Genomic DNA, 14,746 nt, shown 5'->3' on the forward strand with positions numbered 1-14,746 from the left:
GACAAATAGTTAGAATAAGCTGTGAGAAAAAGCAATGTTCCCTGCCATTTAAGGATGGGTCCTTTGATAAATGCAAATAGTCAGTCAAGGGATGTGAGGGTGGGGTGAGGTGGGGGCACACCTGCTGCAGAGCAGGACTCGCTCCAGCTTAAACTCCATCAGATACTGGATGATTGGACCAAGACAACAGATGATGGGTCGCTCCAGGTTGTAATAAGAGTAAACTCCTGGGTAATGACATATAAAACATAAGCAACATTAAACAAACAAACACACACACATACAAACAGAGAGAGAGAGAGAGAAAGAGACTGCATGAAAACCAATGCGTCATAGTGATTCACTATGTACATGTACGTCAGTGCAATGATGTTATAAAAAAAAGACAACAGCACATAAATAAAGTTGCAATAAAAAGGGACAGCAAGCCAGCACGCGGTGAAGACCTTGCATTCTTTTTGCCGGAGCGAACGCTCTGGTGATGCGAGTTTCAAGCCTTTCCGCCAACAAAACGTTCTAACAAAGGAACAAAAACGGTTCTTTCAAGCAAGGAACAGTGTCTCCAACACCTTCCCTGAGTTCCACTCCCTACTCCCAAAACAGCCCTGAGAAGACCTGTTTTAACACAAAACTCAATTCCCTCATTTCAATAATATAGCAAAGTTGTTTTGTCATTCGACAAGCAGACTGAGTCAACAGTCAGACTGACAACAATTTTGTCAAGTGTAGAGATAATCCCTGCCATTTTAGTGATGTTTGCTCTTTGCCACAAACTTGATTATCGGAATTCTATTTTCAAAACCCTCTCAGAAATTCTTCAAGCCCAGTTGGAACCATGCTGTTTAATTGCAGTTTTTGGTGTAGCACCTGACCCACATCGACTTTATATGTATATCTTATTTTGTATTGCTTTGTTTTATATAGGCTATTTATTTACATATGCATCCTGTATTTTGTTGTTTCAGTTTATTGACAGATGATCAGAATCCTGTTCTGCCCTTACCTGTGCTGTCTGGCTATTTCCCCATACTTACTTAATGTATGATGCTTGTGAGTTCATGTGTGTACTATATTACCTGTCTTTTGGGGGGGGGGGGGGGGGTAATATATATTTATATATTATTTGGATTTACTAAGCACATCAGACAGAAAACTCCTACTTCACAGGGAGGCTGAAGTTTACTGGTTTAAGAAGATAACAGAGAGCCCGTTTTCTAAGTTAGGTCCAGCCATGACGCATGGTCTGCCTCATCAAACACCGTGGAAAGGACAGGGCGGTATTGATCAGGACGTCCATCCCCGGAAGAAATGATTTTTCAATTACACAGCACAAGCCCACACACACTGACCCCTGTCAGGCCAGACAAATCACATCACAGCAGCATGCAGACGCTGCCACACGCACGCACGCACGCACGCACGCACACGCACAGGAAGAGAAGAAGCCCATTCAGACTAAGAGTACCCTTTTCTGTTCCATCCTGGCTTTGATGAGATGGGTCCGAGTAAAAGCCCTTCACGGTGTTCATGGCATTGCCATACTCAAACTGGGCGCTCTCGCGTCGCTCCACGCGAAGCCGGTCATCCTCCTGCACACTGGAAAAGAGGGGGAGGGGGGACACTGAGGTCAGGCAAGGGGATGATAAGAGGTCAACATAAATGATTGAAATAGCCTACGAACATTCTTTACGTGAAGTTTCCCATCAAGCCAAGAATGCTCTTAGTTATTACCCTTGAGTAAAGGAGAAATACAAGCCCTATCTAAGCCCTCCACTGAGAGTCAGAACAAATTGTGTCTCACAACAAACAGAACAGTCCAAACAGTCAAAGCGCTCCTCTTCTGAATGGGGACTGACAGACTCCAAAGCAAAGGCAGAAGTGAACAAAACGCCTCATGCGAATTGCAAGCAGTGTTGTCAAAGAGTGCCTAAATAATCTAGTCATACAAAGATAAAGAAGAATGCATGCTTAATAAGTGCTGCATTATGATTATGGTGATATTTCCAAACAGCCATATATATATATATATATATATATATATATATATATATATATATATATATATATATATAAGCATTTATTGCTGCAAGGAGCCAAACAACACCTATGCATTCCACTCACTGGAGTTCACCATACACAGTGATTTTCACAGTGAATAACAGATGCACTAGATGCACTCTGACAATAAACACACCAGGAAGGAGTGAGTGAGTGAGTGAGAGAGAGAGAGAGAGAGGGAGAGAGGGAGAGAGAGAGAGCTAGGGAACATGAGGGAGAGAAAATATGAGAAACACATTTCCTCCTCTCCGCTACCATCATCATTCCATTCACTCGCACTCCTCCCCTCCATTCAGCCCCACAGCACTCTCAAGGACTCCGGCTCTCTTTGTGGTCTCTGTGCTGTTGCCAGGGTGACGGCGGCGAGCACATGGCTTCAGCGAAAGCGCCGCAACGTTTCTTTTCAGCCATCAGCCAGCCAGTCAGTCAGTCAGTCAGATGTACAACGCATACAAACACACACACACACGTTTTGGATATAGGAAATGCTTCCTCTAGTAAGGCAAAATCAAATTCAGAAAGATTATTCAAAGCCCTGTAAGAAACAAATAAAGTTTACAACATACAGAATGGAAACTAATCTTACCTAGATACAGCCAGGATATCACAAAATGTATTATAGCAAATGATTTGGTTCCTCCTGAAATTATTTTGCAGAATGAGATAACCCCTTAAGACCTTAACAACTCTCTCGCCAATGACCACGAATAATATTCAAATAACAAACATAATTAATTAGCCCAGGCCAGGCGCCAGTACAACTGTAAATGTCAACCGCATACTGGAGTTCACAGTTGTTTTCTCAAAGAAATCACATGACCAACTTATTCAAATTCAGATCTCAAAATGGTTAAGCCATTCCCTGTAGACAGACAATCACAATACAATGGCAAGACTTGCTCATAATGAATGACATCTTCACTGTTGCAAAGGTATCAGTACAGAAACAACAGTTCCCAACAGGCTTCCCCTCCACAACCATAATATGGTTACCATACCATAAACCTCGGGGGTTGAAGGGCGGGAAGGGCATTTCTATCAGCAGACTGATGGGGCTAATAAACAAAACCTCACTGCAGGCGAGGGAGCCAATCAATACATAAAGACATTAGATGACCGTTTTCACAGGTCACAGAGGAGCGCACCGAGAAGCCAAGGTGTCAGAGTGATATAGGGGACTCCAAGCATTGGAGACTGCAACAGGTAGGCTAGATGGAGCTGGGGTCCAACTAAAGCTTCTTACCCTACACAGGAAACAGAAGTGTAACCACCGTCAACAAATTTGCTGCTGGTCAGTCGATTTCATGAAATTATTATTTTTACAAATAACACTCATTGATTAAATTGCCTTTCATGGACAGTGTGAAAACGCTTGAAGCCTGAACCCTAGGCATCACTCCAGGGAAGTGTTGCATATTCTGAGCTCAACCTCTGCTTTACTTCACTTAGGGGAAGGGTTTGGCGTTGTCGGCAGGGGCTTAGCCTCCATAACCCTCACAGGGTCTCATTAGAAGAGAGCTAAGAGATCGCAAAGCCCCATGTAGAGGCAGACAAAACCCTTCACCTGAGATACCACAGGTTTACAAGCATATTCATCAAACAGTAGTTTGTGTATTAGTATTTCAAACTGTATTTTGTGCAGAGTGTATTCCTTCCAGGTCTCAATATGTTTAGAAGATATATGATCATTGGAGAAACGTGTCAACTTCTTGACTTCACAAACTGTTGGCACCACACCATGACAAGACACCATGAAAGCACAAATGTACACAAACATTTCATTGATTTGAGGAATCTTCCAACTATATACTGGAGTTTCCGAACATATAGCTGGAGGAGAATTTAGGTTAAGGCTTCCATTTCATGAGTGTCCAGAACTGACCACTCTGATTTGCCTCAGGTTCCAGAGCAGAAATGCACCAATAGGCTCCTCTAGCAGGAAGCATCTTCACACTCTTTTAAACTTAAAAATATATGCGCTGCAAGTCCCTTCAATCAAAAAAGCACAGCTCTACCCTCACCTGCACACACACATGCACACACACACACGCACACGCACACACAAACATGCACACACAAACACGCACACACAAGCACGCGCACGAACACGCACGCACACACACACGCACGCAGGCACACACACACTAACACGCACCCTTTATGTTCATACAATGTCAACAACAAAACCCCTCCAGCAGACCCCCTCATAATACGTTCTCTCCAAGAGAGAAAAAACAACTCTCAATCTGCTCTGCTGAGAATTTCTGCCTCTGTTGACGTCATAGTGTTACACCACACTGTGTGAACTGCAGCGCCTGTCAGGGTGCACCTGGGAGAAAAGCACTCCAAGATGCCGGCATGGTTCACTGGACTCCTGAGGTGCATGATGGTACAGTGTACGGAATAAAAACCCGGTGGGATAATTGGAATGCCCTTTTTAAATGGTTAACAGGATTCAAATGGCTGTGCTATGATTTGCAGATGTAATATGGAAGACCTGAAGCAGTGCCCTTTCCAAAGCCATTCAAGGGTTAAATTAAAACAGAATGCTCTAGTTAAGTACTGTAGAGATACACTGCGACAGGAGGCAACACAACCCTCTCAGATGCCTGGTACTCATCAGAAGTAAATACAAAAAATACAGTGCTCAAGATCCCCAATTTCCCAGCCAGAAGGGGAAAAGAACTACAAGTGATTAGACCAAAATGCTTGCAAAATCTGGCGATTTTGTAAATTGGAAAATGAAAGATGAAAAAATAAAGACAGGATAATCAGAAAGGGGACAAAACAAGAAAAACAGAGGTGTACATAATTCCTCAGCCATCATGAGAGAGAGAGAGAGAGAGAGAGAGAAAGTGTGTGTGTGTGTGTGTGTGTGTATGTGTGTGTGTGTGTGTGTGTGTGTATGTGTGTGTGTGTAAGTGTGAGAGAGAGAGAAAGTGAGAGAGAGCTAAAGAGGGAGAGATATTGAAAGAGAGAGCGGGAGAATGAAAGCGAGCGACATCGCTCATCCCCCTGTGCTAATCGAATCCCCTCCTCATCACTCATCTCACGGCGCTGGGAGATGATGGCAAATTAGCAGGCCTTCCCCCTTCTCCAGCTCCCACAAATCAGAACAGCTACGCCTAATTAGGCCTCTCCGTCTCCCTCTGAGCATTGGATCACACACACACACACACACACACACACAGGTACTCACACTCACATATACTTACACACACACTGTACGGACAGACATACACCTCTCCATGCTCACACACACACACACAGGAATTTGCAAAAACATAGTCATCATCTCAACCGAACCAGATGATGACAAACTTTTTGGCAAACTTACTTTGGAAGCTCACGTACAGTGTGGTGTTGACATTATTATCATACGTTAATAATTGAAGTGTGCTATGCAGAAGAGGGCTGAGGTTAAAGAGTCAATTGAGAACATGAAACCAAAGACATTTCATAACATCTGAGAAGACCTACTGGGACTTCACTTCTGCTCAGAGCAAGGAAACAAAGCAATCACGCAGCTTTGCACCGAAAAAACGATAAAACAAAACAAGTTGAGGCCTCATGGATATAATTAGTTCAAGGAATATTTCACTGAAAAGTGCTCTGGTCAGAGTAAATCTCCAGATCAATCAGGTCTATAAATAAATGGAGCAAAGTTTGTTTACCATAAACACAGGCAAAACAAGAATCTATTAGACACCCAATGATTAAACAATTTAAAAGGTAAGGTCAGCAATTGCGCATGAAGTCACGTTTGTTTATGTTTATGTTTATATCTAAATTTCTTAAGAATTTTCCAAAATAAAAATGTCATTATATTTTAACCAATGACCAAACAAAACATACCAGAGAGGTAGCTCACCCCTTCACCAACCCGGAATCTCACTTGGTTTTGTTTGGGGGATAGGCTGCCCCAGGTCAGGTCACTCTTTTAATTAAATGAGCTTAAAGACCCCCAGTGGCACAGCTCAAGAAAAGCGAGTTTCTGTTCCCACATTAACCTCCTTTCCGAGCAGCGCCGATGTCCGACTCGAGTCCGGTTCAAATTGATCTTCAGCCCTTGGCCCTACGTGTCGAGCTGCTCTTTCAAGCTCTGCTCTGTGAGTGTGACGTCCTCCGGGGAAATCTAAAGACAATAACCCTGTCTAGGCCTCTCTCTCTCTCTCTTTCTCAAAGGTAACCCTGAGCACAAACACAGAGAGAAAACTTCTCACAAACTGAGATGTCAACCCAGTTCACTCCATGTGCTAGAGAAGAGGGAGGGGGTACAATTCTGGCTTTCAGCATTCTGCAGTAAGGACTTTTGAAGTGCTTTACCCCTAATCAATTTTGCACAGGAATTAGTAGGCTTGAACAAACAGCAAACAGACACAATCAAACAAATGTGGTGTTCTCCCAAGCAGCAACCTAGAGTCTCTGATCTCTTAATCACAGCAGCAAGAGACACACTCATGTCAAGGCTGTATTGTTTACCAGCAGATATTATCCAACAGTCAACAGAACACAAGAGACCTGTGAGTGGAGAACAGCTATCTGCAAATATGTGCTCATCATGGCATATGATAAGTTATCTGACTGAGGAGAGCGATGGAACAGTTCCATTCCAATAATGGCTTCTTCATTTTTTTTTTTTTCCTTTGGGAGACCTCTGCAGTGTGCGTAATCCCCAGCTAGTGGCCAGACAGATCTAGAGCATCATCTTACTTCATGATACAGCAAGGGTGTGGCAAGGGTGTCTATATAAAATGAATCATATTGTATGGTTAATGTACACAAACATGCTGTTACTAAATATTCAATCAAGAGGAAAGAAAAGAAAATGTAAAAATTCTCGCTGGTCTTTTCATGACAGAACACTGATCGGTGAAACCAATCAATTCTGGAAGCTACAGTATATAGTATGTTGGAGTTTTATCTTAAGGGAGAGCCTTCAAGTATGTATTGATATTGATTGCTTGTCAATTGTTTTTGTTAATGGTCTTATGGTCACTGCTGTTGAAAGAGACAGGTGCAGGAAGTGTGGGGGTGTAGGTAAATGTATTCAGCATGCGCTGACACCTACAATTTTAGTTTAAAAATGCTCAGCTGACGAAATTTCCCAAATCTATCTGATGAGGGAGCACCCAGATCAAGTGATGGCTAAGCCCAAAACTTCTACACAACCTTGTTACATCCTGTCTGATTCACATGCTATTCAGACTTTAGCGGAGCACCATAAAATCAATTTTTAAACCGAACAAATTACTGAAAGAAACTCAATTTGCAAGAAAAGCGTTGCTTGAGACTTTAAAATGCAGAGGCCTGGCCCCAGCTGTGGCGCAACTGGCTGGGGCACCTGCACCGTACGCCTCTCCCATTCACTTCCTGTCACTCTCCACTGTCCTATAATTAAAAGCATAAAAAGCCCCAAAAATGCAGAGGCCTGATGCCAGTTTTTCAACAGTCACACAATTGAAGTGTCAGTGCTTCGTCAACTTCCACACTACCACTTTTGGAGGTGTGATGCCACCTTTGATTTGGAATGCACAGAGCGCCCAGCAGAGTGCCACTCTCTCGCCAGTGTCAAGTCAAACGCCTGCTACGCATCGCAATAACAGTCCTTGGCACGCAAGGCAATGAGTGCTGATTATGCAAACCCACTGTTCAACGGGGGAGTGCCATTAATGCATAATGAGCACACATCTGCTGGAGGAGAGCGAACCACGGTAAATCAAACAGTGCTTCTGGGACGGCTGATGTGGACAGGGGGGAATGATGTCCAAGATGGAGATTTCCTTGACAATTCATTTGCATTTCTAATTAGAAACAGGGGACTTGGGGAAACAATGCAATTTTCAAGAAAACACTGAGGCAAATCTTTACTAGAATCCTCGGGGACTCTGAAAATGGTCTCTCTTTTTTGCTCCAAGTTTGAGAACCATCTGATTCTCTCCTGACTAAACCCTGTTTAACTTTTTGACTAGAATCTTTTCAATCATGCATGTCACGCACGTACCATAAACATTATCAATTTCCAGCAATACCGGAACAAAAATCAAGCTAATATAAATGTGTTATGCATCAGCTATATGCCTACATAATTATAATAAAATAACCTTGATTGAACACATTTGCAAGCTGTTACTGACACCCAGTGGTGGAAAATTGCATACACTAGATTTACAGCTAGAGGAACATGAGAAAAATTTGTATTAAAACTGTTATGAATTTCAATCAAGAGTGCACTTTTAAAGTCTGTACACCTTTGATCAACATACTTGACGCCTGGAAAGGCCTATGAAATTTTAGCGCTCACATTTTCAGATTATCTAACTTCTAGGTTTATGCACTGTTACTTCAGTTCTTTTTGTATCAACTGTCTTTTTGTCACAACTCTATAATGTGGCATTTATAAATAATCTACACCATACTTATAATGAGATATTCAGACCTTCAGTCATATTCACTCCATGACTAACTCTTAGAGAAATGACTAAAGCATAAATTGATTTCGTAAGAAAAATAGTAACATAGTCTGTGTCATTACTACAAATATCAATGTGGTAAACATATTTTGATATTTTGCTGAACATACATATTGTAAAATTCACCTAGGCAAATAACACATCCTTTTGACAACAACTAAGACCAGTACCAATTACATTTACATAAACATGAACTGGCAATTTCTTCTGTGGTGTTATAAGCACATGTGAGTGTGATGCAACACAACTTACAACACAGGGCCATACATAGAGGGCCAACAGGTCTGCCTTGTTTATCACACTAAAAAACATAATAGTGCATCTGAACCATACAGCCATTTGGGCTAAACAGCCATACAGTTAATGATATCCCAGTTTATGATATCCATCTTCTGGGATCAGTCAGAGTGTTAAAATGAGTAGCCCTAGTGGTTACCTGGCAAGCGAGATGTTGCGCAGCAGTCTCTCAGTATGCTCAGAGAGGTCTAACGGCACCAGGATCTCCACTGGCTGAATCCGCAGCACTCTAGACTCCAGCTCGGAGCGGGAAGCATTGTCTGTAAAGCAGTCCACCATCAGGTCTCCAATGGTAGGCTGAACCACCTGTAGTTAGCGGTGGAGAGAGGGGCATAATAAATGGTGTTTAATGGCAAAGAGGCATGTGATAGTGCTAGTGCAGGCATCTTGTTATGGCTCTGATGTTTTGGTTGCTAAAATTCCACTATACTTGGTGAAAATCAATAAGTAGTTTTAAATGTTTCATTATTATTATTTAAATGTTTAAATAATCTTTTTGCAATGCTCAGAGAGAGAGAGAGAGAGAGAGAGAGAGAGGTGATGAACAAGGGTGATGAACCAAAAATACTGAGATCTTACCACAACACCCACAATAAGCTCCTTGGTCTGCTTGTCCCAGGTCTCATACACACACATGAGGTAGTTGTTGGGGGCGTCCTGCACCACATCTTCAGCGTCCTCCAGGTCCCCCAACTTCAGGAGAGGGTTCACATCTGGGACGAGCCATCCAAGTTAGGGAGGTTCATAGCCATACATGAAATGTATGTATTGACAAAAAAAACATACATTTCATTTAGGCTAAGTATATTATCTTTTCAATGTCTGACAAATTGTCTGTTATGATTTTTGATCCAACATCTAAATAATTGTTACATTCATACATTTGTATTTACCTTATGGGTCAGTCAAAGCCACAATAATAATAATCTCATAATGCTCTCTAAGGCACAACAAGGAGCATGGAGTACTACAGACTTGATGGGCTCCATATTATAATGTTCATACTAGAAGTGATCTTTTGCAAGGATTCCTTCTTTTCACCAAACACGAAGAAAGCCTTTGCTTTGAAGACATGTCCACAAAAAACATCAACATAAGACATGCCTTGGTGACAGAAGGACTAAAACTAAAAAAATGTGCTATTGTGCTATATTGTATGAGCAAATCTCTGCAATCTCTTCTTTTAATGTCATGATGGTGAATTCTTCATGATCCACCAGATGATGTTGCTTTTCAATCAAAGACATCCCAGGTATGACAAAATGTCACATCTGGCATTCACCTAACGAACACCTTTGGATAACAAAACTGTCCCAGAGATGACAGATATTCTTTGAAGATCAAAAAGGATACCTTCCCCCACCAGGGTGGATTTGGTGTAGAGGGCACTGAGTTTGCGGGTGAAGAGAGAACTCTTGTTGGCACCAGACGCTTTGATGGCCGAGGTCTCGGTCTGCTTCACAACACCCACCTACACATCAGGGCAGGACATTGATTGACATTCAAGAGGATAAGAATGAGTCATTTCATACGTTGCAATAAAAAAACTGATCTGAAGTCATGTGACATCTGGAAACTGAATCCAGGAATTGAGCTTTGTTAACACTTGATTTTATTTTGCAAAGCAACAGAAACACAGACTAGGCCTTTCCTGACATTTTATAGAAGAGAGACCCCCAAACAAATTGCAACCAAAATGTCTGCAATAATCATTCATGCCACAATAACCAGATAACGCACAAATGTCAGCTCTGACCTTGTATCCCTTGGAGACCAGGCGGCGAACATGAACAAACAGCCGGTGGGTAGGGATACTGGCAGTCATGAAGTTGTGATCCATATGACAGAAGATGTTCAGCTCTTTGGCAGCAATCTACAAATATAACCCCATAATGAACCACAAAGACATTAATAATATTCCTCAGTGAAAGGCCATCTGAATTTATGCAAGTCCATGCATGACCAACCAATCACAGTCACAACCTCATGTCTTTTCTGTGGTTGATGGCTGTATTTCCATTGTTCTCCCCTGTGCAATGTAGGAAGGCTTTTTGCACACCTCTTTTGTCGGGCAGGTGCGTTGGATATGACCAAAGGTCACAGATCAGGAGCTTAGCTAAGTAATTATATATTTATTAATTATTTATTTAGAAAATACGTTTCGGTCTTAGACTTTCTTCAAGTACATTCCACCTCAAATCCCCCTCCCTCCCCAATAAAAAGCTCACATACATATGTACATGTACTGATGACAACAACAATAACAACAGACATCACCTCTGCATCTTCTCCGAAGAACCTGTACTTGTAGCCACACTCCACGCACAGGAGTGTGTCCTTGTGCTGTTCTTTGATCTCCAGGAACTGCTGCTCCAGAGGGGTGTAGATGCTCTTGGTTCTCCTGTTGGGAGCACTCACTTCAGGGGTACTCTTCTTGGTGGCACTACCACCAGCCTTCGTGAACTGACTGAAGCTGAATCCCTTGGCCTAAGAGATGAAGTCACAGGCATCAATACCAAAGAGAGCAAGCACATTTCTAAAGGGTGGCAAATATGTCACCCCAGCCTGCATAATGTGTGTACCTGTTTTTGCTGGTTTCCCCCCTCCTCTTCTTCGTCTACTCCATCTGGCTTTTCTCTGTTAGTGTTTGTGGGGCTGTCTGCTGGCTTTTTGCTGTTGCCAACGAGGCCCCCACCACATGATGTTTCTGACCGCTCTGCCTCTGGCCCATTGCTCTGCGCTGTACCGGGACAACTGAAGCCTTTCAGTCTTTCCAGGGTGGTGCCCGAAAGGCTACCTCTGGATGTCTGAGGTTTTGGCTCTTCAGAGGGAATATAGAGCATTTATAAAACATGCTAAACATGGCATGGTCACAACATCAATGAGTAAGCCTTCACTGATAATATGAAATTATGTTCAAATGTAAATACATCATCTGCAGACAAAAGGTAGAAAGGAAGGAACAATTCATCATAGCCTTTTATCTGAACCAACAGTGCGTGGCTTTACAAGCTTGCCTTACCTCTGGCACAGTCACTGAGACTGGCATCAGTGTCCATGCTCTCCAGTTCTCCATCATGGGACAGCTTGGCCCGCTTCCCTGGAGACTCCACTCCATCCTCACAGTGTTTCTTCTGTTTACAAAAACACACAGGGGTGAGGTGAGATGGCGGTAAAAGGTAACTGTTGGTTATTTTAAGGGTAACAACACTGCATAAAAAAGCCTACTGGCTTTAGAAGCACCCTAAATAACTGGTTGGCAGAACATGCAGTGTTGTGATAGCGTTTATGACTGAGTGTTTACCTTCAATCCAATCCCAAGGTGAAGATTATTCGGATTAATTCCAGATTTATTTGCACTGTCGCTTTCTGATTTCTTGTTAACTCCAGCAAAGAACTTACTGATGGACGTCTGAACGTTAGCCTTATTCTTATTCGGTTTGGACTTTACTACAGCAAACCTTGCATGCATTTTTAGGAATGCATGGAAATGTATTTCTGGCAAAGTACATCAGTGTCAAATACACAACATTGGATACACGAAAGTAGCCTACTTTTAAAAATAGAAGAAGTGACCAGTGAAGAAGCTCTGTCGCCTGAATGACGTTGATAGCCATGCGCACAAACATTCGAGACGTTTCACACTGCGCTGTGTTGCGCATTTGAGAGCATAGACTGGCTGAGGGTACCAGCGGGAGGGTTTTGACCACATTTTGGACTAGTGGTTGGTTGTAGAAAAAAATCAGGATTTTCCATCCTTGGATACATAGGCTACATGCAGATATAGACCTCACAGGTTTTGATGTGCTCTATCCTCGAAGGTCCTCAATAGTTTAAATATGATCATCTAGGCCTAACCTCTTCAGGTACGGTATTGCTAACTCTGAGTAGCCTACTTCAAGGATGATGAACACAAAGCCCATATAGTTTAAATGTGTGTGTAGGTCAATGTTTGAAAGACTAGTTTTGACACATAGCCTATTTGACACTTTGAGTTATAAAGGGTCAAGCAAAGGGACAAGCAAACAAAATCCCTTCCTATTCCAACGATTTAATTCCAACAAAAGGAAAATGATCACTGTCAAAAATGGCCCTGAATCAGTTTTATGCAGAGGTGAGTTCATTCTTTCACATTACTTTACTTCAGACTCCCATTTGCTTGTGTGACTGGTAGCCAGGGTTGGGTCAGATTACTTTGAAATGTAATCCATTACTGACTACAAATTACATGGCATTTTTTGTAATCAGTAGGCTAACGTAATCAGTCGGATTACCAAAAACATGTAACGTAATCTGATTACTTTAGGATTACTTTTAGATTACTTATATGTCCCTTAAGAAAAAGACACCACCACTGAATTGATGAAAGAATTCTCATTCTATTTTTCTCTTTATTATTTCATTACATCTAAGAAATGTCTTTGCTCTAAGTAAAGCATTCCTGTGTGGATTAACTGATCTTTTCCTCCAAAAATCTTAATGTAGCCCCTTGTTTTAGTGTTACCATTTACTTTGAGGTCACCAGGTCCCATTGTCTGAAAAAAAAAAAAAACTAATACATTTCTATAGCTATTCTCCACTTTGGGGGTGGTGTTTTCACCCCATCCCAAAATTGATCACTTAGTCATCATGGATGTGATCATGGATCACTATTCACCAAACATGCACAACTCAGCTTAACCTTTATAAGGGCACACCTGGACAATGAATTTAGCTTTCGCTGGATTTTTTTGACCCAGGGACATGGCCTGAGATTGAATGACTGTATTTCAGGTTGGGAACGTGCGCACATCCAAATTAAGGTACAGGAGCCCAAAGAGCAAGATCCAGTAACAGTTAGTCTGATGAAGAGCCGAAGGGCTCGAAACGTCATGTGTATGGGGATTTAAGTCAAATAAAAGAAAATAAACGGAGAGCAAGTGTGCGGACCTTCTCTGTTACTGAGATTGAATGACACCATGTCCATTTCAATTGTGGGGGTGAGAAAATTATTCCTTTGGGATTTCAACCAGGGGGACCTGGTGACTTTCTCAAAGTAAGCAGTAACACTAAAACAAGAGGCTACATTAAGATTAGGAGGAAAAGATCAGGCAGTGTACCGAGAGACCTGCCCCAATAGTAAATAAGTAAGTAAGTATAGATACTCTTTTGAACACACAGTGAGATGAAGCACACAATGAGCACACAGTGAGGTGAAGCACACACCAACCCGGAGCAGTGAGCTGTCTGCTACAGCGGCGCTCGGGGATCAGTGAGGGGTTAGGTGCCTTACTCAAGGGAACTTTAGCCATGCATGTGGGCATGGGAGAGCAGTGCTCAACCACTTCCCCCGACCACATTTTTTCTACTGGTTGGGGATTGAACCGGCAAGCCCGAAGCTTGTCAAATTAAAAGATAGCTAGGCTATCATAAAAAAGTTGCATTGTTTGCATGATAAAATGTAATCAGGTAATCCCCAACAATGTAACTGTAATCTGATTACACAATTTTTTTTATTGTAATCTGGGCTGATTATAGTTACTTGATTTTTGTAATCTGATTACGTAATCCAGATTACATGTAATCCGTTACTACCCAACCCTGCTGGTAGCCTATAGCCTACAGACCTAAGATGTTGTCCTATTACAAGAACAGCCATGAAAAAGGTGCAACATTTAAAACTCAATAACAGTTGCTGTACATCCCAGTGCAGTTTACATTCTCACTTATTATTCAGATCACAGTATTTTACAAAGGCAGTAGAAGATTGAGAGAACTACTTTCCAGTGTGGTCCCATAACACTAATATCACAATGAAATATTATTCTCTTATACTTTTCTTTGGAAAGACTAAGTATTATGCATTGTGTTGACCAGCCATAAATGCTAGGTCAAATTCAAGACTCTTTTCGTTGGTGGAATGAGTTGGTGAATGAGTG

At 42.0% G+C, this 14,746-nt stretch overlaps 1 protein-coding gene across 1 annotated transcript in view; it reads right to left on the minus strand.

Annotated features, from left to right (window-relative positions):
* msh3 (mutS homolog 3 (E. coli)) overlaps nucleotides 1-12,414 on the minus strand; it is a 41,092-nt gene extending 28,678 nt beyond the window's left edge. The window contains exons 1-10 of the mRNA XM_076270359.1: nucleotides 12,133-12,414; nucleotides 11,851-11,962; nucleotides 11,411-11,649; nucleotides 11,106-11,315; nucleotides 10,585-10,701; nucleotides 10,182-10,299; nucleotides 9,408-9,541; nucleotides 8,968-9,134; nucleotides 1,466-1,596; nucleotides 122-227 (exon numbers count right to left, since the gene is read on the minus strand). Coding sequence (XP_076126474.1) covers nucleotides 122-227; nucleotides 1,466-1,596; nucleotides 8,968-9,134; nucleotides 9,408-9,541; nucleotides 10,182-10,299; nucleotides 10,585-10,701; nucleotides 11,106-11,315; nucleotides 11,411-11,649; nucleotides 11,851-11,962; nucleotides 12,133-12,300 — 1,502 coding nt within the window. The 5' untranslated portion in view covers nucleotides 12,301-12,414. The remainder of the gene's footprint in view (nucleotides 1-121; nucleotides 228-1,465; nucleotides 1,597-8,967; nucleotides 9,135-9,407; nucleotides 9,542-10,181; nucleotides 10,300-10,584; nucleotides 10,702-11,105; nucleotides 11,316-11,410; nucleotides 11,650-11,850; nucleotides 11,963-12,132) is intronic.
* Between the last annotated feature and the right edge of the window lie 2,332 nt (nucleotides 12,415-14,746).

The sequence above is a fragment of the Alosa pseudoharengus genome, unplaced genomic scaffold, assembly GCF_046254945.1.
Source record: "Alosa pseudoharengus isolate Yale_2024_CS ecotype anadromous, Long Island Sound unplaced genomic scaffold, YU_APseudo_1.1 YU_APseudo_1.1_scf_6, whole genome shotgun sequence".
Classification (NCBI taxonomy): domain Eukaryota; kingdom Metazoa; phylum Chordata; class Actinopteri; order Clupeiformes; family Clupeidae; genus Alosa; species Alosa pseudoharengus.